This window comes from Pinus tabuliformis, chromosome 9 (genome assembly GCF_031772625.1).
Source record: "Pinus tabuliformis cultivar Carrire ecotype Pingquan chromosome 9, CPIR1, whole genome shotgun sequence".
Lineage (NCBI taxonomy): Eukaryota > Viridiplantae > Streptophyta > Pinopsida > Pinales > Pinaceae > Pinus > Pinus tabuliformis.
The window spans coordinates 1,806,778,063-1,806,805,026 of NC_142307.1; the positions used below are offsets into that span (position 1 = coordinate 1,806,778,063).

At 40.7% G+C, this 26,964-nt stretch overlaps 2 protein-coding genes and 1 pseudogene across 2 annotated transcripts; 2 read left to right on the top strand and 1 right to left on the bottom strand.

Moving 5' to 3' along the window:
* Positions 1 to 287: 287 nt before the first annotated feature.
* Positions 288 to 4,619, top strand: LOC149155988 (uncharacterized). Its single transcript, XM_089444597.1, has 4 exons — positions 288 to 298; positions 680 to 2,060; positions 2,250 to 2,561; positions 3,573 to 4,619. Exons 1-4 carry the CDS (start codon positions 288 to 290, stop codon positions 4,617 to 4,619), a joined length of 2,751 nt encoding a protein of 916 aa, XP_089300723.1.
* Positions 4,620 to 4,649: 30 nt separating this feature from the next.
* On the top strand, positions 4,650 to 5,273 carry LOC149155989 (uncharacterized). The gene has a single exon (XM_089444598.1). The coding sequence runs from the start codon at positions 4,650 to 4,652 to the stop codon at positions 5,271 to 5,273; it is 624 nt and encodes a 207-aa protein (XP_089300724.1).
* Positions 5,274 to 13,264: 7,991 nt separating this feature from the next.
* Positions 13,265 to 15,809, bottom strand: LOC149155990 (putative L-type lectin-domain containing receptor kinase S.5 pseudogene; annotated as a pseudogene).
* Positions 15,810 to 26,964: the final 11,155 nt, after the last annotated feature.

Sequence of the window (26,964 nt, forward strand, 5' to 3'; positions counted from 1 at the left end):
AACAGGAGCAGAGTAAATCAGAGAACGATAAATTACCTGCGAAGGCGAAGAGGAACTCAGCAAAGCGGGAGCGCCGAAGTTGTAGGCCATCTGTACAGTAACCACAACTAAGTAACGAAAGCCGAAAGAACCAGGCGACAGAGAGCTCATATAAACACCAGAAACTTACCATTACACACAGGTGAAGACCAGCAGAATCATGCGCGCCCAAACAACTCATTAACCCAGCAACGAAAGCCGGAGACACAGCATATCACCAGAACCCGCAACAGGGTGAAACCCAAGACATGGACAGAGAGTAAGGTCCATCGAAAAGACCGAGGAGCAGACCAGGTTCGAGTCCGGAGAGCGACGCCAAAAGAAACGCAGAGCAAAACTCGACTGAGTGACAAAGAGTAAAATGACCCGAAGCTCAACAATTAGGGTTTAACAAGAGCGGGAAGCATATAGACCGGGTGAACCGGCAGGTGGCCTTACCAACCGGAAGAGGGGGTGTAATAATTAGCTGCAGATTGAAGGTAGGTCGGATCTACGGAGATTTGACCTTAAACACAACAGTGACAGCCGAGGGCCTGTAGAGTGACCACGTGGTTACGTTGTCCACGTCACCGTAGGGCTGGGCCATCAAAAGTGGTATCAGAGCAGGTTTTGTTGAGTAGGAGAAAATGGAGGTTGGCAGAAGAGGAAGAGGAAGAGGAAGAGTCCGGAGGGTAGCAGAAGAGGGACTCCGTGAGGAGATCCGTGTCTTGCGAGAACGATTAGAAGCAGTAGAAGCTGGGGGAAGGAGAAACCCAGCAGATGACAGTGACGAAGATGTGGCAGAACCAGAAGATGAATTTGAGGGGGTGACACCGGAATTCCGACTGTTGAAGTCAGTTTTGCTGTCGAGTCATAAACCAAAACATGAGCTGTCTACTTACGACGGAAGTCTGTCTGCAGACGTATTATTGGATTGGTTAAGTGAAGTCAACAAATATTTCGAATTTGAGGAAACTAGTGAGGATAAACAGGTGAAGTTCGCCGCCACCAAGCTGAAGGGACATGCGTCCTTGTGGTGGGACAGCATTCAGGCGGAGAGGAAGAGGCTTCACAAACAGCCTATAAAGAAATGGTCTAGAATGGAGGCCAAACTGAAGGAAAAATTTCTGCCGAAAGATTATCAGATTATGCTGTACAGGCAGGTACAGAACTTGAAACAAAGGGGAATGACTGTTAAAGAATTTACAGAGGAGTTCTACAAGTTGAATTTGCGGGCAGGATATGTGGAAGACACCCCGGAGAAAACAGCCAGATTTGTGAATGGTTTGAGGGGGGAAATCCTGGATGAAATCGGTATCCTTTCACCCCGGACATTGGATGAAGCCTATCAGTTTGCACTGAAGGCAGAGGAGAAAATTAACCGGAAGCAAAATGCCAGGAGAGGAGGTGGAACTGGCAGGGGGAAAGGTAAGATGTTTGGAAGAGGCCGAGGTACAGGTTCAAGCGAAGAAGGCAGCAGCTCTAAGTCTGCTGGAACAGCAGAAAAAGACAATAGCACTAGAGGAGGACGACCACCTCAGCGAGGGCGAGGAAATGGTCGGGGCAGGGGAACTGTCCAGTGCTATCGCTGCCACAAATTGGGACACAAGTCGTATGACTGTCCTGAAGGTGAACCAGCAGGTGGAAGAGGAGCTTATGTTGCTCAGCCAGAGGATGCTGAGGCAACACCTCAAGAAGCAGAAAACGCACCAGAGACAGGTGAAGCTTTGGTGTTGAATAAAGTGCTGTTAAAACCAGCAAAAGAGGTTGCAGAACCGGATCAGCGAAAGGCTTTGTTCCGCACTGTCTGCAAGTCACGGGGTAAGTGCTGCAAACTGATCATTGACAGTGGGAGTACCGACAATTTAGTGGCTGTGGAGATGGTAGAAAAGCTGGGATTAAAAAAATTGAAGCACCCTACTCCCTACAAAGTGTCATGGCTGCAGAAAGGACATCAGCTGTTAGTTGACGAACAGTGTGAGGTGGAGTTTCAGATAGGTAGGTACAAGGATAAGGTTCTCTGCGATGTCATGCCAATGGATGTCTGTCACCTACTGCTGGGACGACCTTGGCAGTTTGATAGAAGTGCAGTTCATGACGGAAAAACCAATTGCTATAAGTTTGTTAAAGATGGGATCAAGCACACGCTCGTACCCATCAAGGAGGAAAATACAGCAGAAACCAGTGGGGTGAAGGCATTGCTGATGGGCGGAAAGGAATTTGTAAAACAGATTGAGGACAGCGAAATAAATTTTGCTGTCATAAGAAGACCAAAGGCAGTGGTACTACATACACAGATTTCAGATTTGCCCGAAGAAGTTCAAAAGTTGCTGCAAGAAGTTGGGGACATCGTGGTGGATGACCTTCCAGATGAACTACCACCAAGGAGAGGTATTAGTCACTGTATTGACTTTATACCAGGGGCAAGCCTGCCAAATAAAGCAGCTTATCGTATGAGTCCTAAAGACCATGAGGAAATCAGGAAACAGGTCCAGGAGTTATTGGACAAAGGGTTGATTCGAGAAAGCATGAGCCCCTGTGCAGTACCAACCGTTTTGGCTCCAAAGAAGGGAGGAGAATGGCGAATGTGCACAGACTCCAGAGCCATAAACAAGATTACTGTTAGGTACAGGTTTCCCTTACCAAGAATGGACGATATGATGGATTGCCTGAGCGGGGCAGCTTATTTCTCGAAAATTGACTTGAAGAGTGGATATCACCAGATTCGAATTCGAGAAGGAGATGAGTGGAAGACAGCTTTCAAGACAAACGAAGGCTTATATGAGTGGCTGGTGATGCCATTTGGGTTGAGCAACGCTCCCAGCACATTCATGCGCCTGATGAATGAGGTACTGAAGGAATTTAATGGTAAGTTTGTAATAGTTTACCTGGACGATATTTTGATTTTTAGTAAGACTAAAGAGGAACATTTCAGGCATTTGCAGAGTGTGTTGAGGAAGCTGCAACAAAACAAGCTGCTAATTAATCTGAAAAAGTGTACCTTTTTCCAGCGAGAATTAGTGTATCTGGGCTTTGTCATTGCAGAAAATGAACTGAAAATGGACCCAGAAAAAGTGGCAGCTATAGTTAGCTGGCCTTCTCCAAAAAGTTTATTTGAAGTCCGAAGTTTCCACGGACTAGCCAGTTTTTATAGGAAGTTTATCAGAAATTTCAGCGAGATCTGCGCACCTATGTTGGATACGATCAAGAAGGTGAATCAGCCTTTTCACTGGACTGAAGCAGCAGAAAGTAGTTTTCAGATTTTGAAAAAGAAGATTACTGAAAGACCGATATTGAGGCTGCCTGATTTCAACAAACTTTTTCAAGTTCGTTGCGATGCCAGTGGTACAGCCATTGGGGCAGTCCTTAGTCAGGAGGACAGACCGGTCGCTTATTTCAGTGAAAAGCTAAACGAGAGTAGGCAGAAATACTCAACCTACGACAAAGAGTTTTACGCAATTGTACAAGCCTTGAAGCATTGGCGACATTATCTGTTAGGTAACGAGTTTGTTTTATTTACAGATAACTCTGCATTGCAGTACATTATGCAGCAGCATAAATTGAACCATAAGCATGCAGCTTGGGTTGAGTACCTGCAGAATTTTACGTTTGTACTAAAACACATTAGTGGGCAAGCAAACAAGGTGGCGGATGCACTGAGTAGAAGAACATTGCTTCTACAGGAAAGCACGATGCAGGTCTTGGGCTTTGAGCACTTAAAAGAGCTGTATCAGACCGATACCGAATTTAAGGAGGCCTATGAGGCTTGCCAAAACCCTCTGTTAAGAAATAACAGCATGTGGTTAGACTATAATCTACAGGAAGGATTGCTGTTTAAGGGAGGGCAGTTGTGTATTCCCAACTGTTCTATGCGGGAAAACATTATACAGGAAAAACACAGTGGGGGTCTGGCTGGACACTTTGGTATAGACAAAACGATTGCTCAGGTACGGCATTTTTATTTCTGGCCAAAATTGCAGCGGGATGTGCAGAGGTACGTGAGTAGATGCAAAGTTTGTCAACTGGCAAAGGGTCACAGTCAGAACACTGGTCTTTATTTGCCGTTACCTATTCCAAGCCGACCATGGGATTCAGTGAGCATGGATTTTGTTCTGGGTTTGCCGAAGACACAACGGGGTTTTGATTCAGTAATGGTTGTGGTTGACCGATTTTCGAAGATGGCACACTTTGTACCTTGCAAGAAAACCAGCGATGCCACTTATATAGCACATCTTTTCTTTACTGAAATCGTTCGGCTGCATGGACTTCCAAGATCCATTATCTCTGACAGGGATGTAAAGTTTACCGGTCATTTTTGGAGAACTCTGTGGAAAAAGTTGAATACCCAGTTGCAGTTCAGCTCCGCTTATCATCCGCAGACTGATGGTCAGACGGAAGTAGTAAACAGAAGTCTGGGAAACTTACTTCGGAGTTTAACAGGTGAAAATTCCCGGACATGGGACCGTGTACTTGCTCAGGTGGAATTCGCATACAACGATTCACCTAACCGCAGCACTGGTTACAGTCCGTTCCAGATTTTATACGGCATGCATCCACAAGGAGTGCATGAATTACGAGATTTGGGGAAACTCGAGAAATGAAGCGCTGATGGAGAAGATTTCGCTCAAGCGATGAGCAATTTACACGAGCAGGTCAAGCTGAAATTACAAGACAGTAGTCAAAGGTATAAACAACGAGCTGATACAAGGCGTCGAGAAGTTCCGTTTAACGTTGGGGATGAAGTCCTTGCGTATTTACGTAAGGAGAGGTTTTCAAAACGGGAGTACAACAAATTAAAATTCAAGAAGATCGGTCCCTGCAAAATCATCCGAAAATTTTCTGCGAACGCTTATGAGTTACAGTTGCCACCCGGGATTGGTATTTCTCCCATTTTTAATGTGGCAGATCTGTTTCCCTATGTCGCTGATTCGGAGAGTGATGCAGCAGCAACAACACCGCGGGACACCAGCTATGGAGAAAATTCATGGACGAGACAGTTGCCAACGGCACCACCCCTTGAGATTGAAAGAATTCTGGATACACAGGTAGCTAGGCGCACACGCAGGAAGGAATATCTGCGGTATTTGGTCAAGTGGAAGAACTGTCCAATAGAGGATAGTTCATGGCTCAACGCAACGCAGATACAAAAAGCGGGTTATTCTGTTGACGACCTCACAGAACGGAGCCATGACTTTTTACCACCCCGAGAGCCTAATGCAGGAGCATCCTGCTCTGAGGAGACATATGACAGTTGACTGACTCACGGAAGTATAACAGAAACAAGACAAAGATTTCGGGCTTGGGTGGACAGGTCACTAAGTTGGTTGTTGTCTTTTTCTTTAATTATTGTTTGCTTCATTTTATTTCAGAGCATTTTTAATTACAAGTTGTTTAGCTTAGGAAAGGAATAGTGTTTAGTTAAATCTTTGTTAAAAGAAACTAGATGACAGTTACAGAATTCAGGTTGAACAATTCAACTGAAATAGGGGAAGCAGTTATGCTCTCCATGTAATTTAAAAACAGAAAAGAATAGTACAGAAAGGAGGGACCCCTTCAGGACGAGAGTAACAGACAGCAAGACAAAAACCCCTGTAACAGAGTTATACTATTTACAAATGAAATAATCTACTGCTGATATTTTCCATACGTTGTATACAATCTTTACTTTGTATTTTAAGAATGAGTTTGGAACAAATAGACCCTAACTGTAACAGGAATTGAAATAACGAAAGACGTTACATACATCTAGTTGAAATCAAGTCTACAACCAGCATTATACAGACAACCAATATACCGAAGCATGAAATAAGCGCTGCGGACATACATCTCCAGCAAACGAGTTTACAGAACCTTACAAAGACAAACAGGTACCAATAAACACAATCACTGTTTCAATTTACTTTCATAAAAAAATAACATAGACATTGTATACAGAAAGGAAGGCTAACTGAACAAAATCTGCCACAAGATTGTGGACTATTACTGTGTCATACAATTTACAAAACCCTTGCTACTACAAAAGTACTAAACGCCTTTCCAAGGCCGAAACCGCAAATTTGTTGCATAAGGAACAGAGACATAGAAGTTACAAATGCCGGAAAAGGCACGGCCGAACCCACACAACCGACGCAGGGTAACACTTAAGCTGTTCAAACCCTCCACAATCTACAGCTATACCAAAGAAATCTACAGATATATTAAAGCAGGAGCAAACCCTACCAGTTTGCGAAGAGAGACAGGGTTGAATGGAGCCGGAGGTTGTACGAGCCCAAAACCCTCGATAGCTAGCCACCAGATCAACCTGCGTACAGAGCAAAGCAAGGTTAGACAGAAAATAGCAATCAGGGTTATAATGAAACCAGAGAGCCAAGAACAAGAGATGTGCAGCGTAAGGAAGTCATAAAACTTACAGACAAGTCGACCAGGAGACCGCCGAGACAGAACCCAATAACCCTAACTGAACAAGGCACAAGAGCTGTGAGTAGTTGTAGCAGAAACAGGAGCAGAGTAAATCAGAGAACGATAAATTACCTTCGAAGGCGAAGAGGAACTCAGCAAAGCGGGAGCGCCGAAGTTGCAGGCCATCTGTACAGTAACCACAACTAAGTAACGAAAGCCGAAAGAACCAGGCGACAGAGAGCTCATATAAACACCAGAAACTTACCATTACACACAGGTGAAGACCAGCAGAATCATGCGCGCCCAAACAACTCATTAACCCAGCAACGAAAGCCGGAGACACAGCATATCACCAGAACCCGCAACAGGGTGAAACCCAAGACATGGACAGAGAGTAAGGTCCATCGAAAAGACCGAGGAGCAGACCAGGTTCGAGTCCGGAGAGCGACGCCAAAAGAAACGCAGAGCAAAACTCAACTGAGTGAAAAGGAGTAAAATGACCCGAAGCTCAACAATTAGGGTTTAACAAGAGCGGGAAGCATATAGACCGGGTGAACCGGCAGGTGGCCTTACCAACCGGAAGAGGGGGTGTAATAATTAGCTGCAGATTGAAGGTAGGTCGGATCTACGGAGATTTGACCTTAAACACAACAGTGACAGCCGAGGGCCTGTAGAGTGACCACGTGGTTACGTTGTCCACGTCACCGTAGGGCTGGGCCATCATTATGAACCTCTTAAAATTAATGAATGGGCCCTAGTTGGAATTGTGCAGTGGAAAGACTACCTTTTCTGCTCAAGTTGGATTACCTGTAAAAGAAGTAATTATGGAACTAGAAATAACATGTGGGCCAATCGAAATTCAAATAGACAGTAGAATAGGGTCACCCTCTCCACTATGTTGATGTTAGCATAAATTATTAACTTGAACTTTAATAATAATGATTGGTATTGTTCATGGTTCTGGTTAAGTTCCACCTGGTAACCCAGGGTTTTAGTGTGGAACTGTCTAGAGGTGAACGTGCCAAAGTTGGTGTAGGATACCTCACAGGTAGAGAGTAAGTCCAAAGTGCGAAGGATCTTGCTCTTTTTCAAGTACCGTAAGTGTATTACCAAACACAAGAAATAACAAACAATACGAGTGAAAGAAAACTCAAGGTTATATATTTCGCAGGACGAATTTGTAACTAAATATGTAGCAGCGTAACCATAACTATAAAAAAGAAAGAAAGAATAAATAAGACAAGAAAATTCACAAGAGCACTACGGTAAGAATAACATAATCTAGAGTCACATTATAGTCATCCAAAAGAATAATTATCTTCAAATTACTACCAAGAATGACAATAAATTTCATAAATGTCAATAATCGAAAGAAAACAAACTACAGAGAACAATTTCTTGAGCAACCCTGTTAAAATAGGGGTATGTTACTACAAGGACCATGTAAAAAAAATTATCCATGGACCACTAAACATGTACAATATACAATATGAAATAAAATTGGAATTCAAGGGGAAGAAAACCTCTGGCGCTTACATTACAAATAAAAAATAAAAAGGCAAGCCCATGTCCCAAGCGAAGAAATCAAACAACAAGAGTCTTAACATTACATAAACTTAAATTGTTCACGACTTTCATGAAGCCACAAACGTTATAACATATTATAGGTGAAAACATTTAAAAACCCTATGTAGTGCAAAGAAAAAGGAGAAGGCCTCTCGAAAAATGGGTACGATAGTAATTGGAACATGGAACCACCGTAGAGTGGTTGAGGGATCCTTCCTTGAACTTGGCCATCAACCCCATGAAACAATGTGAAGAATAAGGTGACCATAAACCTTACCTATAAACATGGAAGAGGAAGCTAGGCAAACCATAAAGTAACCCATTCATAAGTAATAAAATTATAAACTTTAAGGTTTATACTTGAAGGAGCTGCCGAGAAATTTAGGTGTCAGCATCCGAACCTGAAATGAGAAAAATATTGAACTCTCATTATCTAACCATATTATATATTTTCATCGTTATTCAAATGAAAAATTTGGTAGCGGGGCTATGACCAATTCCTCTGGTCCACCTTAGGAAACCTGGTCACTGAGGAAGAAGTTTCTGAAAACAACTTATGTCTGCACCAAACCTAATAGAGTCGATATACCGATAGAGGGGTTTCCAGTGATAAGTAGGAACTGAAAACATGAAGGGAAAATATTACCTTGTCGTGGGGCACGTTCAAACCCTAAAATCTAGAGGAATGTCGAGGTGTCATTCAATCCTCTCCATTCTCTAGTCTAAGATACCCATATGATTTTTGTGCCAGTCCAAGATAGTTTATCCCAGTAAAAATTTCATCTTCCAGTAAAGGTCTATAGTCTGTATGTATTGGCTGAACCATCCCATTTTGTGCCCTATACCTGGGATCCAATAATCCCATTTAGATAGAATATCAATTTTTAAGAGATTAGTGCTATGATAGGACGATTTTCCCTCAGATTGGGAGAGTTCTTCCTAAATATTTGTTGGTGTAATGTCTAAGTAGGGAGATGAAAATCCTTCTAGCCTATGTCGCATGTGAGTATGGCCTCTGGGGGCCCACTCTTAATAATAATTATATGTTCTTCTAACTCAATCCAATTGGCAAGGCATGGCGGTCATACCCATAGGTAGATAGAATTTAGAAATAGTCCAAGCTTGGCCTGAGATATGAGAGGTGCAACGGTGTTGCCTAAAGAAATAAATTCCCAGAAGAAAACCTTGTTGGGGGAATGTTGAGGTGTTATTCACTCCTATCCATTCTCTGTTCTAGGATGCCCATACAAGTTTCATGCCAGTCCAAGATAGTTTATCCCAGTAAAAACTGCATCTTCTAGTAAAGGTCTACATTCTGCATGTATTGGTTGAACTGTCCCATTGTGTGCCCTATATCTGGGATCGAATAAGCCCATTCAGTCAGAATCTCAGTGTTTGAGAGAGTAGTGTTATGAGAGGATGCTTCTCCCTATGATTAAGAGGGTTCTTCCTAAACATTAGCTCGTGTAAACTTCCAGTAGTGAGATGAAAATATTTCTAGCCTATGGTGCATGCCAATCTGGCCTATGTGGGTCTGCTTTTGGTAATGTTCAGCTCCATTCTAACTCAATCCCGTTTACATGGAATGGGGATTAGACCCATGGGTAGATATAATTTAGAAATAGTCCAAGCTCGACCTAGGATATGAGAGGTGCAATGGTGTTTCCCCAAGAAATCACTGCGTAGGAGAAAACCACAATGGAGGAATGTCAAGGTGTCATTCAATCCTCTCCATTCTCTAGTCTAGGATGCCCATACGGTTTTTGTACTAGTCCAAGATAGTCTACCCGAGTAAAAAATTAATCTTCCAGTATAGGTCTACAGTCTGCATGTATTGGCTGAACCCTCCCATTGTGTGCCCTGTATCTGGAATCCAATAAGCTCGTTCAATCAGAATCTCAATGTTTGAGAGAGTAGTTCTATGAGAGAATGCTTCTCCCATATTGGGAGATTCCTTCCTAAACATTGGCTAGTGTAATCTCCCAATAGTGAGATGAAAAACCTTCTAGCCTATGGTGCATATGAGTATGGCCTCTATGGGCCCGGCGCTGGAATTTGACGTCCTACAAGACGTATTTTCTATTTCAAAACGTATTTGACTTACGGTGTAAATTTCTACATGTCAAACTTGACGTGTCCTATATATCACTAACCCGTCATATTGAAATTTAATTTGGGATTGGAACCGTCCAAATCTATAATACCTAGCACCAACAAAGGTAACGCCAGGTAGTCTACTAATGTTTAATATGTATCTAGTATCTAGTTTTGTTTTCTTCTTTCCCACCTTGGATTCTAGCAAGCAAATTCATTAACATGGCAACCGTAGCAATTGACAAAATTAGGGTACAGTGGTTGCGGCGTGTGTTAACTGCGGATTAAATGGTCACCCTCCAGTTATAACTACCGCTTAGATGGTTACTTGCACTTGATGACCGAATGCAAGTTACAACAGGCTTAAACTGATAGGTTATAGGTTCTAATTTCCTACTCAACCTTGGAAAGAGGCACAAATTGAATAGCTTTTATCACAAGGGAGCACAAGTTCATGCCTACTCCTGTAGAGCCACCCGTTGGTTCTCTCAATCAGGGTGAAAATTCTTCCAGGTTCATTAATGGTAACACATCTTTTGAAAGTCACGGTATTTCTTCTTTATGATTCTTATCGTTCTCATCATTGCGTCTCTATTTCAAAGGATCCTTTTGAGCCTCGGTCATAAGTATGCTCGGTACTAGGTTTCTTGAATAAATAGTAAATATGCCTGAAACGCTGAATGGAAATCACAGTAAACATGCTTGAAATGTCGAATGGAAATCACTTGAAATCTCTTTGTCTTCGCAACCCTTGGGATGTAAGGAGTCTATTATAAATTCCTTTGGTCTAAGATAGCTCATAATTTTAATTTCCTTTTATCAATTCCTTTCGTCTAAGATATCTTTATTATGATATAAGACACATAATTTAAATTGTCATTTATCTTATTGGAACTAAAAGCCTCTAAATTCCTGCCATCTAAGATGTTGTTTACTACAAATAATGTAAATTATTTATTAGTGTGGAGTAAAGAACATGAAGAAATTGATGCAATGCAAGGGGAAATTTACCGAACCTGGAAACATGGAAAATAATCGAGTGGAGCATTTGTTTGAATAGCGAAAGAAATTAAGGGAAAGAAAAGTGTTTGAATTGGCATCGAATCCCAGTTGGCATGGTGGCAACTCCAAAAGATAATCTAGTTCTTTGCATAACAAATACCATTTATATTTAAAGGAGTGTGATAGAATCATGGAATAATTGTAATATAATTAATAGCCGTGTAACAATGGACACTTAAGGTGTGCACCACCTTATATGGTTGGAAAGTATGGTGGTTTCATTGAGGATATTGGGAGCATTTATGTCTAGGCCACATGTGGATTCAATGTGGATGTTACATGTGAAACTTATAAGTTAACTTGGGGTAAGGATGTAATTTTGGTTGTAGTGATTCAATTTTTTTTGGTGAAAATGGTTATTTTTTTGTTCTCCTATAAAATTGATTATTGGGCTTTAAAAATTGTGATTGGTGTATTTGTTGTCTTTCTGTCTTTTGGTTTTCGATGCCAGCTTTCTGTTCCAGTCACAGATGGACGAATAAATGCTTGAGCGTCGGTTACCGATCGATACAGAACACAAGGGGCAGCTACTCAATCGGGATACTCTATGGGACTACAGGTCACAGGGGACTAATCCACAGGGAGGAGCAGAGCTACGGGGTGTAATAGGATCTCCTTGGTAGAGTTATTACCAAGATGTTTTAGTGTAGCTCATTTTCTATGTGGTGTCCCATTATTCTTCTTCTATTAATGGTTGAGAAAAGGTCAAATTAGAAAAATGTATAGTATTGGTTAGGCTTTTGCAGCTCATTATATTTTCAATATGCTTGTTAGCATGAAGGTATTTTATAGAAATATTGGTGTTTAGCTTGAAGGTATTTCATCTAAATATTGAGCTTAACATGTTAGTCGACTAATTTCGTTATATACACAATAGTAAAAAAGGACTTGATAAAGAATTTGAGAGATGATTTGTTTTAAGTATAAAAGTCATTGATGTATAAAAAAATTCCCCTCCTTTATACATCTGTAATGCCCCACTTAAATCTTATCCTACAAATTTTGTTAATGTTTACATTATCTAAAAATATTGAGAAATATTGGTCTAATATAAAATTCATGATTTCCATTATTCAAATTCCCCACTTACCTTCTCAAATTCAATATTAGGTAGGATATGGTCTCCTTCCATTATTTCAAAATATATGTATTCATTTCACATTACCCAATGTACCCTCACATTTACTAAGGAGAAGACATGGTCCTCTCCATGTAATTACATCTCACATTCCTCAATGTACCCTCACATTTACTTGGGAGAAGACATGATCCTTTCCCATTAAATTCTCAATTTTATATTCATGTCACATTTCCAAATGTACCCCTAGCTTACTTGGGAGAATAAAAGTCAATTGTAAGGATGGAAGAGAAATTAATGACATTAATGAGAGGTGGTTGAGATGGAGAAGGGAAGGAGGGTATAAAAAGGGAAGGGGGAAGGAAGAAAAGGGGGGTTGGAGTCTTGCTTAGGATTGTGGGGGTTGGTTGTGATTGTTTGGCCTTGTCATGATTTTGGGAGACCTTGGAAACCTGTGGAGGTTTCTTGGGTTTGAGAGGAGGAAAGTATCATTATCTAGTTTTGCACATTCTTCTTGAGGACACACTATATCTGGTTGGACTTGGGCATGGAGGGCTAGGGAACCTGTGGAGGTTCCCTGGGCTAAGAATTTATTTCCTAGTTGGCTGGGAGGTAAATCCGGTTGGGTCGGTGAGAAGGAGCGTTCAGCAGGAGCTATAAGACAAAGGTATCATCATCAACTGCCGGAACAGGTATTTTCCATGGACCTCTCTTGTTAAGTTGATATCAATGGAATGCTCACCTTAATTTATGTTGCTTATGATAAAGTGATAAGATGTTAAATGTTTAAATCTATGTAAGAAGGTCAGCAAGTTTTTTTTTTTTTTTTTACTTTTAAAACAGTAGGAAAATAGATCTGTTAGTGTATAATAGATTGAGACTCTAATAATAGGAATCAGCCCCCTACAACATCTTACTAAAAATAAAATCAAAATATCTATCAATTATTGCAACATGTATTATTTTTTTCTCTAAGAAAAAATTCTTATATTTCATATAGAAATTTATGTTGTGTTGACTCTTAGATCCTAAAAAAAAGGAAAACTACTTCATTGGACCATATAATTAGGAAATCAAAACATACTCCACTACCATTAGAGTATGGTTGTATGTTATATCGAAACAAATAAACCTCATACTGTCTTATATCAAAAGTATGGTTGTATGCTATATCCAAACACATATGCTAATTTGGGAAAATATAAGACACTCTTTTAGGGAGATTAATGAAAGTTGAAATGCAAGAGTAGTTGACATCCACAAATTTGGGTAGAAGGGAAAATGAAAGAGATGAAAAATGCAAAAACATCATCAAAATTTTCATTTAACGGACCTAGGCGATTTGAAATTTCAGGCCTGGGTGAAACTGCTTCCGAGCCTGTTGTCGTGCGACCAGACGAACGACGGCCTGGAGAAAGGTACCAACGGTGGAGGCATAGCGCGAGCCAGTATCTGCGTAACCTCCCTCATGCTTGGACGGACCTCCGGATTCGGATGGGAGCACGCCAGTCCCAACACCAGCAAACGTTTGATGTCCTCCTCGTTAATGCTTCCGCTTCCAAGCGTAGCCGGACGACTGTCAGCCGCTTCCAAGAGTTTGTTCTCACGATACAGCTTCCACACCTGACCGACCAGATCTGGCTGGTCCGGGGTGCTAGATTTTGGAGGCCTTCCGCAGGAGACCTCAAGGGCGAGGGCGCCAAAACTAAACACATCGGATTCTGCCGTGGCGCGCCCTGTGTGAAAGCACTCTGGTGCGATGTAGCCTAGGGTTCCCGCTACAGCAGTGGTTGTGAAGGATCTCCGGTCGAGTTCAATCAGACGCGCGAGACCGAAGTCGCCGAGACGGGCCTTGTATTCGGAATCGAGCATGATGTTGCTGGCTTTCACGTCCCGGTGGATTACCTGCTGCTCGCATTCCTCGTGGAGATACAGCAGAGCCGAGGCGACGCCGGAGACAATATTGTATCTCCGCTCCCAGTTCAGAAATCCGCCTGCAGCATCATCATTAAAAATATGTTTATCCAGGCTACCGTTGGGCATGTATTCATAAACCATAATCAGCTCCCCATTCTTATGGCACCACCCCAGCAGCGGCACCAGATTTTTATGGCGGAGGCGGTTGATGACGCTGATTTCTGAGATAAATTCCTCTTTACCTCGCCTAGATTCCTTGGTCACGCGTTTTACTGCAACCGTGTTTTTCCCCTTTGGCAGAACTCCTTTGTAAACGGTTCCGAAGCCGCCTCTTCCAAGAAGAGCTGCGTGGCTGAAGTTATCGGTGGCGATCTTCAGGTCTTTGTATTTGAATTCCTTCAGCCTGCCTGGAATTTTATCTAACTCGTCGAGTAACTTGCTCTCCTCCTCTGCCTTAGCCTTACGGTACTCGAGGAGCACTATAATCCCTCCGGCGGCGACAATTGCTGCAACAGGAAGGCAGACTGAAAGAGCAATAGTTAATGCCTTGTCCGGCCAGCTCAGCCATTCAATTGTGAAATTCCATGATTTCACGCAGTTGAGCTCTGTTGCCACACCCGTTGACGCGGAAAAGCCGAAATAAGCCTTCTCGTCGAGGATGTCAGAGAGATGGACGATAGATGTCACATGGGGCTCCGATGGCATCGGATCAGACTTGTTTGCCACGTATACGTCCAGCTTCTTCGCATTGCCATCGTACCGAATCCACGCCTGGATGTCGTAATGGCCCTTCAAATTAATCTGCTTCTCGTCCAGAGACCTCAAATTTATAGAATTTATGCCATTAACATTGATCCCTACATGGTTGCCATCGGGATCGTTAGTCTCTGGGCTTTTGCTTGTATCGAACTCGACTGCTAACACCTTACTACTTCTACTGCCATTAGTGGAGGCGTTGAACAGTCCCAACCAATAGCCATAGCTATAATTATGGGAAGTTATTATAAAAGCCAGACCTTCGCCGCCGCTTCCATTCTCAGGTCGAATATTGAAAACAAATGACGTATTGAAAGATGCAGTCTTATTTCGTCCGTACACTCTGAACTTTGTACGAAATAACGCCCTTGCGGATTTATTTGATATGAAGAACTGCTGATTGATTGTGTCGGGTGTCAGCTCCAAGGCTTGGGCATTGGGTGCTACTGTGGCGTTAAGCATCAAGAATCTACTAGCATCTCTATCGATTTCAAAAGAAGAAAAATCAATCTCTTCGCCAGCAACAGTTGCCCCCAGAAAAATCGACGTAATACCTGCAACGGTTATTGCTGCAAAGGCACCCATTTTATACCAGTAGGGTTTCTCAGATTCTACATAACACATAGCTGATTTGCAGTCAGAGGCTGGAAGAAGTAGCTCGTAAGTTCTACTTTCATAGAATCCGGGAAGACTTAAACGCAAGACCCAATTGTAAGAAGTGAAGACGAAGACTAACCAGAGGAGACAGAAATGAACAGCTCCATGGAAACACAAATCCCTGCGTTGAGATTTACAGAACAGAGACGTAGGTGGGTTTTCTTCTTCCACGCAGCTTGATTTTTCCCCTTCTATGGCTGGTCAAGAAACACTCAGCACCGCATCTTAATTTTCTTTTAATAGAAAACTAAACTTCCAAGAAAAATCCTTACACTCCAATCAATTCCTATAGTTGGTGAAGCACTGAGCACCACATCTTAATTTTTTTTTAAAGGAATATAAAGTAAAATTTAATTTCAGAAAAAATCTTTATCCTGAATCAATCCCTTGCAACTTGATTAAGGATTTCGAAATATATGAACGAAAACGAAGGGTTTCGGAATATATAAACCAGAACAAAGTCAATTAGATGGTTTCTTTTTTAACCACCAAATTTTAGCTATATTCCAAAATCTCTCTCGAAAAAAATTGTCTAATTTAATATTTTTTACAAGATTATATATTCACGATATCCAATATATTAATTCAAGATTATATATTCACGATATCCAATATATTAATTCAATCAAGGCAAGAAATTAAACCAATAATTTTATATAAAAAAATCTTAACAAAACACCCATCCTATCCAAAATTCCATAAACATTTAATCCAATATTTTATCTAAATAATAATATTTCTTTTTAAAAATATATTGTAATTTTAATATAAAAATGAATTCAATTCAACAGTTTAAAACATTTAAATTATATATTTTTAATATTTTAATTTTAGGAAATAATAATAAAAATAAAATAACGACTCAAATAAAATAAATTAAAAACTCATGGAATTTATGTTTGGGCAAATCTGGTACGACCAACCGCTCAAATAATGGCTGTTGATATATCTCTCTGAACCTTTTTTTTCAATCCATTCAATTAAGATCAACGTTATTTTCAGTATCACTTTTAACGTTATTTTCTATATTTCAATTACTATCAATGTTATTTTCAATGTCTCGTTTAAATTTATTTTCTATCTTTTCAATTAATAGCAACGTTATTTTTTTTTTTAAATGAATAGCAGATATTATCCATTTTTCAATTAATTCTGACTTAGTTTCCAGCGTTGAGTGAATGGCCAATATTTTTTCAATAACGTAATGATATAAAAAATATAATAATAATTAGTTGTAGTCTAATCATATTTTTTTTTCCAAGAAAATTATGGGAATTTTTTTAAGATTTTGATTAAATTTGGTCGAGATTTTTGTAAATCTAAATTATAATCATCAAACTACAAGATTTTAAATTTTTAATGGAGCTTAATCTTCGTTACTATGAAAAACATAATTCAAACACTAACAAAAATATTTTAAATTTTTTTTATTACTGTTATAAAAAACAATATTAACGCACACCACAAGAAATAATGTACAATGCATCGGAATGAATCTACATTTCATAATTTATTTGCAATGGTCGAAAAAACTTGATTTTTATTTTGCACATCAATAAAATAGTGAATTACATTAACTAAAATTTGCTTAATCATAAAAATATAAAACCATAAAACCATAATTGAAGTAAATAATTAATAATAATATTAATCATTCACTCTTCAACAGGTTAAAGAGACTAAATAGACTTAAACTCAGAGTTATGAAGAACGTTAATTAATTTAAATATATTTTATAAATTTTAAATATATTTTATAAAATTAAATTTATATATTAAATATTTTAGTATATATAACCTCTTTAAAAAAAGCTCAATGTAAAATCATTTATGAAATAGTAATTTTAGAAGTTACCAATTAGTTACAAAACTAATTATTGATATTCGTAAAAACTGAATGGGGATGAAATCAAGAAAGGCAGGCAATCTGAGGGCGCTCGGGGTTATGGACGAGTTTCTGACAAATATTTCGATTTTCTCCATGGCTATCAGCCATATACCAGAATATGGCAATGCAATAAGTATGTGAGTGTGCCCCTGGTGGGGAAGACACTTGCCGTGATGGGTTATGGAAAGGTTGGATCAGAAGTTGATCGGCCTGCAAAGGGGTTGGGGATGCATGTTATTGCACATGACTCATATGATGCTACTGAACGAGCATGTGCTGTAGGTGTGGATCTAGTATCGTTAGATGGGGCCATATTTGTTGCTGTAACATTCCCCATGAAAAGTTAATGTTGGTAAACAGTAAAAGTAATTTTGAACAAAAACTTTATTTGAAATATATTTATAACTCTGTTGTTAGTATTTGATAATAAAAGAATTGTGTTAGTATTATTTGATTTAAAGATATGATTAATCATGACTAATAACTGTGGAGGCAGTTAAAAAAAATAAAACCCTAACTACCTTCAGGAGGTAGTTGAGTCCCAGAGGAAAAAGGGGAAAGTTTTGCCAAGTCTGGTAAGGATCAGATGGCAGGAAAGAGATATGCTATGTCTGGTTATGATCAGATGGCAGAGGAAAGAAATGATTTTCCTGTATGCGCTATGTCTGGATAGGACCAGATAGCGAGCTCTGGTAAAACCAGAGAGACTGCAGCCAAGAGGTTCTGCAAGTGCTTGGGGGTGGAAGAGAGTGAAGAGTCTTCCTACGGACGGGTGGATTGACAAGCATTACAAGTAGGTTGCAGAGAAGCAGGTATGGCCTACTATGAATATATTATTTACTGAGATGTCTCTTGTACTACTCTGTGCTAAAAAGTTAGATACAGTGGAAATATCTGACCATTATTCTTTAACAGAAAATAAGAAAAGAACATTAGCTACTGCATTATAGACAGAGACCGTGACACATTTGCATTCTGAAGAAAAACGAATATTAAAACCCTTGCATATCTCATTCGGAAATAGTAGTAGAAAAACTGAATAAACAGGTCAATGCTACTACAGAGATAGCAAGAAGTACGAACAGGGATAGTACTGTAAAGACCTCTAGATACATGTACATGTCGAAGAGAAGAATCGGAATTCTTTATGTATAGAAAGAATCGAAAGAAATGAACAGGCACTCTTTGCGAAAGATTGTAATATGCACACAAAGACATGACATCTATTTATAAGATGAGGCCTGTATGTCTCGTAAAACAAATGTATATTATAGAAGCCGATTCATTAACCGAATAAGTAAAAGAACATACATATATTAAACCTCGGCCAGGAGGACCGCTAGAACTACAGAAACTTGGAACCAGACCACTGTGATATTCGCATGCGCGGATTAAATACACAGACATATGCATACAAGATTATTAATACAAATAAATGAGTATGTATGCCGAGGAATGCGTGGTAACCCTGGTTACAAGCATTCTCCGCCAACTTTTTAATAAACCCTCGCTCAGAACAGTTACCCTAGCTGGGCTGAGGTTTGTTCTAAACGGCAGAAGCGCCATAGTTGAAACTTAACAAATAAATTCGGGCATAGCATTGTATACCAAGAAACAAGGTTAAGACAGAGCTTAAACTATACCAAATGACTGCAACGCATAAACATGTTTAATGCTGGAAAAAGAACAATGCAATATATACCGAGAATAGTGTAATGCCCAATCTTAATTAAAAACAAAAGCCTGTAATACATAGACGAGCTTGAGTCTAAAATAAGCCAGCAGATAATATTATAAAAGTCAGAACTGTATCTCGACTAGCAGTTATGCCGTAAGTCGAGCAAACAATAGAATATAAACTGTACATAGTTACATTTAATCAGGGAACCGGACTTAAATGGAGGCCGCCGGAACCTGATCCTTTAAACAACAGATTAATGACAATACTCAAACAAGCTAGGAAATAAACCATGCAGTTTCGCAATAGGGAAACCCTGGTCGCATGGCGGAAGGTTGTACATGGAAGCAAGGAACCACGGCATTCCCTGTTCAGTGGAACAGAGGTTTAGCCACCGTTCCGTGAGAAAAATCAAAACAGACTCTATGGGAGATGAATCTCTCATACCTGCGACAGAGTGGCCGAGGGTTAGAGAGTCGGACTTTCTCCCCAACACCGTTTGAACGCCGAAGGTTTTCCCTGAAAATCATGGAGACAAATAAACTGAGAACCTTGTCAAACGACTGAGAGCAAAAGCAATAAAACGAAAACACAGTGGAAATGCCTTTCAAGAGCTTGACTTAACCTGATCAGTAAACCGAGCTGTAATGTTTCTTCGTGCTTTGGTTAAGCATGGAACCCTGGTGCGATGGAGAGCTATACCAGTCGTCGGCCAAATACAGTCGAGCCGAGGACTTCGGCAGCCAAGCTCTGGATTTAAAATGAAACCAATAACCAAGTCGAACATAAAATGAACCTTAAATATTCAATGCATGACCTTGCCTCGTGGCATAGCCTCCGCCCTTGATCTGAATGGGTTTGCCTTCACCGTCCGATTAGTGAGAAGGATCCGGAAGGGTTTTTAGCGCGAAATGTTAAGACCGAGGAGCCAGCCTCGTAACTCTTGCAGCTCGAAATCACGCCACCGCACATGGCAGGACAAAGGTGAGCCGTTGATCATGCCAGGTGGATGATCTATAGCGAACAAGTGCTGTAAGCGACAGTACATCACTGTCCTCACATCTAAACAAAGCAGTTTAGTCCAATCTCGATGTATAAGCCATAAAGTTCGCAATTAAGGAGGTGCCAGCCCAGGGTACCCGAGATCTACCGTGGCAGCAAATCCCTCGACCCCACATCTTGAAACCAATATATAAGAACACCTTTTTGTTAAACAGATAAGGAAGGCGAATTTATATGTGTACATGTAATCCAATACGATTAATATAGTGAGTCAAATGAATTATTGACTATGATGAATACAATGTGCGTGCTGTACATTAGAATATGTATATGTCAAAGCCGAAAGTTCTTTTATGTGTGCTGTAATATTATTACATAATCATATAGGTCAATTGCTTAGTGAATCCCAGTACACGTGGCTTGTTATAATATAAGCTGGTAAATGTGGATTTATTCATATATAAAAGGAAAAAAAAAATTTATCTCTGTGTTAGAGCGTGACAATTTGGTATCAGAGCCCAGGTTACAACTCTGTGACCTTTGGGAGAATTTTGAATTATGCAACAAAATAAACATACAGTGTCATGACAGAAGCTGAGAGTGTGCTGAAAATAAATTATTTCTGTTTAATGAGTTATCCTTAAGCAGGTAGCAGCAGAATGAGGAGAGCAAATAGCGCTCCCTATGGAAATTTGGACCAACCTGATAACATGAGACAACCTCAGGGAAATCCTGAATTCTGGGTGCAACTGGGAGCAGAAGGCCGCAATGTTGATTCGACATTAATGAGGACAGTTCAGGAACTAAAGGACGAAATGGCCCGGTTGCGTGCAGACAACGCAAGACTAAATGTGGAACAGGAGAGGATTTTGAAGAGTTTATTCGACAAGCAACATCAACAACAGTCACATCCAAGGCCCGAACAACCACGAATAACAGATGAACACAGCTATCACACTGAACAAGAGGAAGCGGAGGACAGAGCAGAGACGCGAGGAGAGAAATCTGTCAATGTTTCTGAATATCAGACTCCAAAAAGACCACGGATGGAACTACAAGGGGAGTTCCGGAAGATTAAGCCACCTCAATTCGATGGGGAATCAGAAGAAGCTGCAGAGGCATGGCTAATTAATATGAATAAGTATTTTCAAGTATACGAGTATGATCATCATCTTAAAGCAAGACTGGCTATATTCCAACTGCAGGCCAAAGCCACACTATGGTGGGAGGAGGTCAAGATGGTGTGGGGAGTGAATGAACAGGATGTGACCTGGGAAATGTTTCAAAGACATTTCAAGGAGAAATACCTGACAGAACGTTTTTATGATGAAAAAGCGCGAGAGTTCCATGATCTGCGGCTTGGACAGCAGACCATTGACGAATTTGTAACTAAATTCACTTCCCTGCTCCGATACGTGCCATATATTCGTGAGGAGAAGGCTAAGGTACAAAGGTTTGTTAGTAGCCTACCTCTGGCAATGCGAGAAAGAATAGAGTTTGATAATCCGAAGACGATGGATGAAGCCATCCGGAAGGCAAGACTATGCTATCAGCAAAACAAATCTAAAGGAGAAAATTCTGGGAAGCGTTGGGCAGATAAGCGGGGCAGCAGATTGCCTATGGGAAGTAAGGGAACTCGCAGCAGCTTTCAAAAAGGATTTCCGAAAGGAGCCAATACTAGAAATCCAATCAAAAATCAGAACAGATTCAAGCCTCCTGCAGAATCCAAATATAGTGAACAGCAAGGTAGAGTGGACAATGAAGGCTCAGCTAGACCACCTGTTCAGTGTTGGGGTTGTGGCGGACCCCACTATATTAAAAACTGCCCTCATCGGAAGGACAACGATCAGTTGTCCCAGATCTATGAAGCTTCAACAGTAGGAGATGTGGCTCGATCTATGCCCAGAATAAATGCAGCACTGGAGGATCGACAAGCTGATTATCAACCAACAATGATAGAGTTCGAAGGTAAGATCTTTGATCGAACTGTTTCTATTTTAGTAGATCCAGGAGCTACTCTAAGCTATGTAAGTCCCAAAGTTGTAGAAAGCTGTGGTTTGCAAACCACTAAATTTAAAAGCCCTTGGCTAGTACAGCTGGCCACTGGGGCTAAAAGACGAGTACTAACTAAAGTCAGCAACTTTCCATTAAGGTTAGCTGGCCAAACAATAACAACTAAGTTAAACGTACTCCCTCTTGGTTCCTATGATGTGCTGATAGGAATGGATTGGTTGGAACGACGATGGTCTGTAATCAATTGTAAAACAAAAACAGTCTCTTACCGAGATGAACTGGGTATGGGAAAAGAGATTCAAGGCATCCAGAAACCAGTACAGATCCGGCCGATCACGGCCTCACAACTGGTTAAATGTATCCGGAAGAAATGCCAAATTTATGCAGTTCAAGTGGGGTATGCAGATTCTGTGGATAAGAGTGCAACCATTGAAAATATACCGGTAGTGCAAGATTTTGAAGATGTATTTCCTGAAGAAATTCCAGGGCTGCCGCCCAAAAGGGATTTAGACTTCACCATTGAGCTGATACCCGGAGCAGCCCCAGTGTCCCGGGCACCCTATTGGATGAGTGTGCCAGAGTTAACTGAATTAAAAATGCAACTACAAGAGCTGCTGGAAAAGAAGTATATCCGTCCCAGTGTCTCTCCTTGGGGAGCTCCTGTGCTATTTGTGAGAGAAAAAGATGGGACTCTGCGGATGTGCATAGACTATAGACAGTTGAACAAACTGACAGTTAAAAACAAATATCCACTACCCCGCATTGATGAGCTGTTTGATCAGGTAAAGGGGGCAACCATCTTCTCAAAGATCGATTTAAGATCGGGTTACCATCAAATCCGAATTAAAGATGAGGACATAGCCAAGACAGCTTTTCGTACTCGTTACGGGCACTACGAGTTTGTGGTGCTGCCTTTTGGATTAACAAATGCACCTGCCACATTTATGTGCTTGATGAACAGTGTATTTCATCAATACTTAGACAAATTTGTATTGATTTGTATTGATGATATACTTATATGCTCCCGGAATATCCAGGAGCATAAAGAGCATCTGAGGATAGTATTACAGACATTGCGGGAGCATCAGTTATATGGTAAATTCAGCAAATGTGACTTCTATAAGGAACAGATCCAATATTTGGGCCACATTATTACGAAGGAAGGTATAGCTGTGGATCCCGAAAAGATCAAAACCATAATGGAATGGCCAACACCCAAAGATGTAGCAGATATTCGATCCTTCATGGGGCTGGCTGGATATTATCGACAGTTTGTAGAGGGTTTTTCCAGAGTTGCCTACCCTATCACCTCCTTACAAAAGAAGGGAAAAATATTTAAATGGACAGCAGACTATCAACGGAGTTTTGAACAGCTCAAACATTTACTTACCACTGCACCTGTGTTGTGTGTGGCAGATCCCGAAAAGGAGTATGTAGTCTGCACAGATGCTAGTAAGGAGGGCGTGGGTGGAGTACTAATGCAGGAAGGTAAAGTAATTGCATATGAATCCAAAAAATTAAAAGAACATGAGCAGAAATATTCTGCCTATGATCTGGAATTAACCGCAGTAATTCATGCATTAAAAATGTGGCGCCATTATTTAGTGGGGAGAAAATTTTTACTGATGACAGATCACCACAGCTTGACTAGTTACTTTAGTCAACCAACTTTAAACGCAAGACAAGCGAGATGGGTGGACTTCTTGGGAAATTTCGATTTTGAAATTAAACACTTAAAAGGAAAAGAAAACAGAGTAGCGGACGCACTGAGCCGAAAGGTGCACTGCATTTATGAAATTGGTATTAGTCAAGGATGGTCCACCCTTGACAAAGAAATTGATGAGGCTGCTGCACAAGATCAGAATTACTTGCAAAAGAAGCAGTTGGTACAGAATTCAGACACCCGTTTAATTCAACAAGGGTATACCTTGAATGCAGCCGGAATTTTGTGTTACGAGCATAAGATTTATGTACCTAATCAAAGCGGTATTAAAGAAAGGATTCTGGATGAACATCATAAGAGTCCTTATGCAGGACATCCTGGTTACCAGAAATTAATCACTTTGCTAAGGAAGGAGTACTACTGGCCAGGCATTAAAAAGGATGTGATAGAATACCTGGCGCGTTGTTTAGAGTGTCAACAGGTGAAGGCTGAACACCAACACCCTGCAGGGTTACTACAGCCATTGCCCATACCAGAATGGAAGTGGGAGACCATAACCATGGACTTTATTACCGGGTTGCCGAAATCCAAAAAGAACAATGATTCTATAATGGTGGTAGTGGACAAACTCAGCAAGACAGCTCACTTCATACCAGTTCAGTCCACTTATCGTGCAGCCCAAATCGCAAACATTTTCATGCAGAATATATTTAAACTTCATGGGCTGCCGAAAGTAATAATATCTGACCGTGATGTTAAATTTACCTCAGTTTTTTGGAGGACCTTATTTGAAGGTCTAGGAACTCAATTGAACTTCAGCACCGCATATCATCCGCAAACTGACGGACAGACTGAGCGGGTGAATCAAGTAGTGGAAGACATGCTGAGGTCTTATGTGATGCAGCAACCTACACGATGGGAGGAGTATTTACATCTAGTGGAATTCGCCTACAACAATGGTTATCATGCATCTTTGAAGATGAGCCCATTCGAAGTGCTTTACGGTCGGAAATGCCGCACACCCTCCAGTTGGGGTGGACCGGAGGACAAATTTTTGCTAGGCCCTGAGATGCTGGAAGAAATGGAAGTCATGGTGAAAAAAGTTCGAGCTAATCTAAAGATGGCTCAGGACAGGCAGAAGAATTTTGTAGATCGAAAGAGAACATTTAAAGAGTACCAAGTTGGTGAGCATGTGTACATCAGGATACGAGCAAGAAAAAGTACCCTTCAATGGAATGCTTGTGCCAAATTGGCACCGCGTTTTTGCGGACCACTCCAAATTCTGGCACGAGTAGGGCCGGTAGCTTACCAGCTCGCCCTGCCCAGCCATATCCGGGTTCATAATGTCTTCCATGTATCAGTTTTAAAAACATATGTTTATGACCCTAGGCATATAATAAGTTGGCAGGACATTCAGGTAAGGGAAGACTGTTAATTATGTAAACTGAGATAGAATACTAGTAAGCAGCTAATCTGATTATGATGTGTTTCAGGTGGAACCGGAAGGAGAGTTCCTGGTCGAACCAGTGAACATATTAGATCGGAGAAGAGTCGAGCTGCAGAAAAAGGTCATCAGCCAGGTTAAAGTGCAGTGGCAGTACTTTGGGCCTGATGAGGCCACCTGGGAGAATGAACAGGTTATGAGGGATACTTACCCCAGATTGTTTTTGAATGAACAACAACATCGGGACGATGTAGACTTTCAGGGGGGGGATATGTAACATTCCCCATGAAAAGTTAATGTTGGTAAACAGTAAAAGTAATTTTGAACAAAAACTTTATTTGAAATATATTTATAACTCTGTTGCTAGTATTTGATAATAAAAGAATTGTGTTAGTATTATTTGATTTAAAGATATGATTAATCATGACTAATAACTGTGGAGGCAGTTAAAAAAATAAAACCCTAACTACCTTCAGGAGGTAGTTGAGTCCCCAGAGGAAAAAGGGGAAAGTTTTGCCAAGTCTGGTAAGGATCAGATGGCAGGAAAGAGATATGCTATGTCTGGTTATGATCAGATGGCAGAGGAAAGAAATGATTTTCCTGTATGCGCTATGTCTGGTTAGGACCAGATAGCGAGCTCTGGTAAAACCAGAGAGACTGCAGCCAAGAGGTTCTGCAAGTGCTTGGGGGTGGAAGAGAGTGAAGAGTCTTCCTACGGACGGGTGGATTGACAAGCATTACAAGTAGGTTGCAGAGAAGCAGGTATGGCCTACTATGAATATATTATTTACTGAGATGTCTCTTGTACTACTCTGTGCTAAAAAGTTAGATACAGTGGAAATATCTGACCATTATTCTTTAACAGAAAATAAGAAAAGAACATTAGCTACTGCATTATAGACAGAGACCGTGACACATTTGCATTCTGAAGAAAAACGAATATTAAAACCCTTGCATATCTCATTCGGAAATAGCAGTAGAAAAACTGAATAAACAGGTCAATGCTTGTAGGAATTTACAGGGTAAGTTCCTCAGAAAGAATACCAAAAGGACACCGCTCACAACCAGATCTCAAATCAATACACCAGTATTTTTGACGTGGTTAAAACCCTCAAAGTGCAAGGAGGGAAACAGTCCACGGCCTGTCCCAACGTGGGTACTACAGGCAATTTATTAATCAAAGAATGAAAATTTACATAAGCTTCTCTCATGCACGGATTACCCGAACAATGACCCTCCATGCGCTTTAAATAGAACTCATGGACCAATCGGGTGTCAAGCCACGGATCAAGTGTCGGTAATACCGAGGTGAGAGTGAACCGTCGGATCACTACATATCGTGACCGTCGGATTGTAAGTTACAAAATGTACAACGGTAAAGAAACACACTTTACCTAACTCTAACCTAACTCTATACTAGACCAAGTTGAACTTAACTATATCCTATGTGTCGGAATATCCTAACATCCCCCCTTAAGAACAACTTGGGATAGGATTGAAGGATTTACAAATATGACACAATAGGAGAAGGAAGGAGGCACTAGAGCCTATCCCCCCTTAGTGACAACTTCCTGAACTCCAAGCATATATCGAAGTTTAGTGAACTTCGCCTCTGTGAGAGCCTTTGTGAAGATGTCTGCAACCTGATCATCTGTTGGACAATATTGCACTTCAAGAACATGGTCATGAATGAGCTTTCTGATGAAGTGCATGTGTAGTTCAATGTGTTT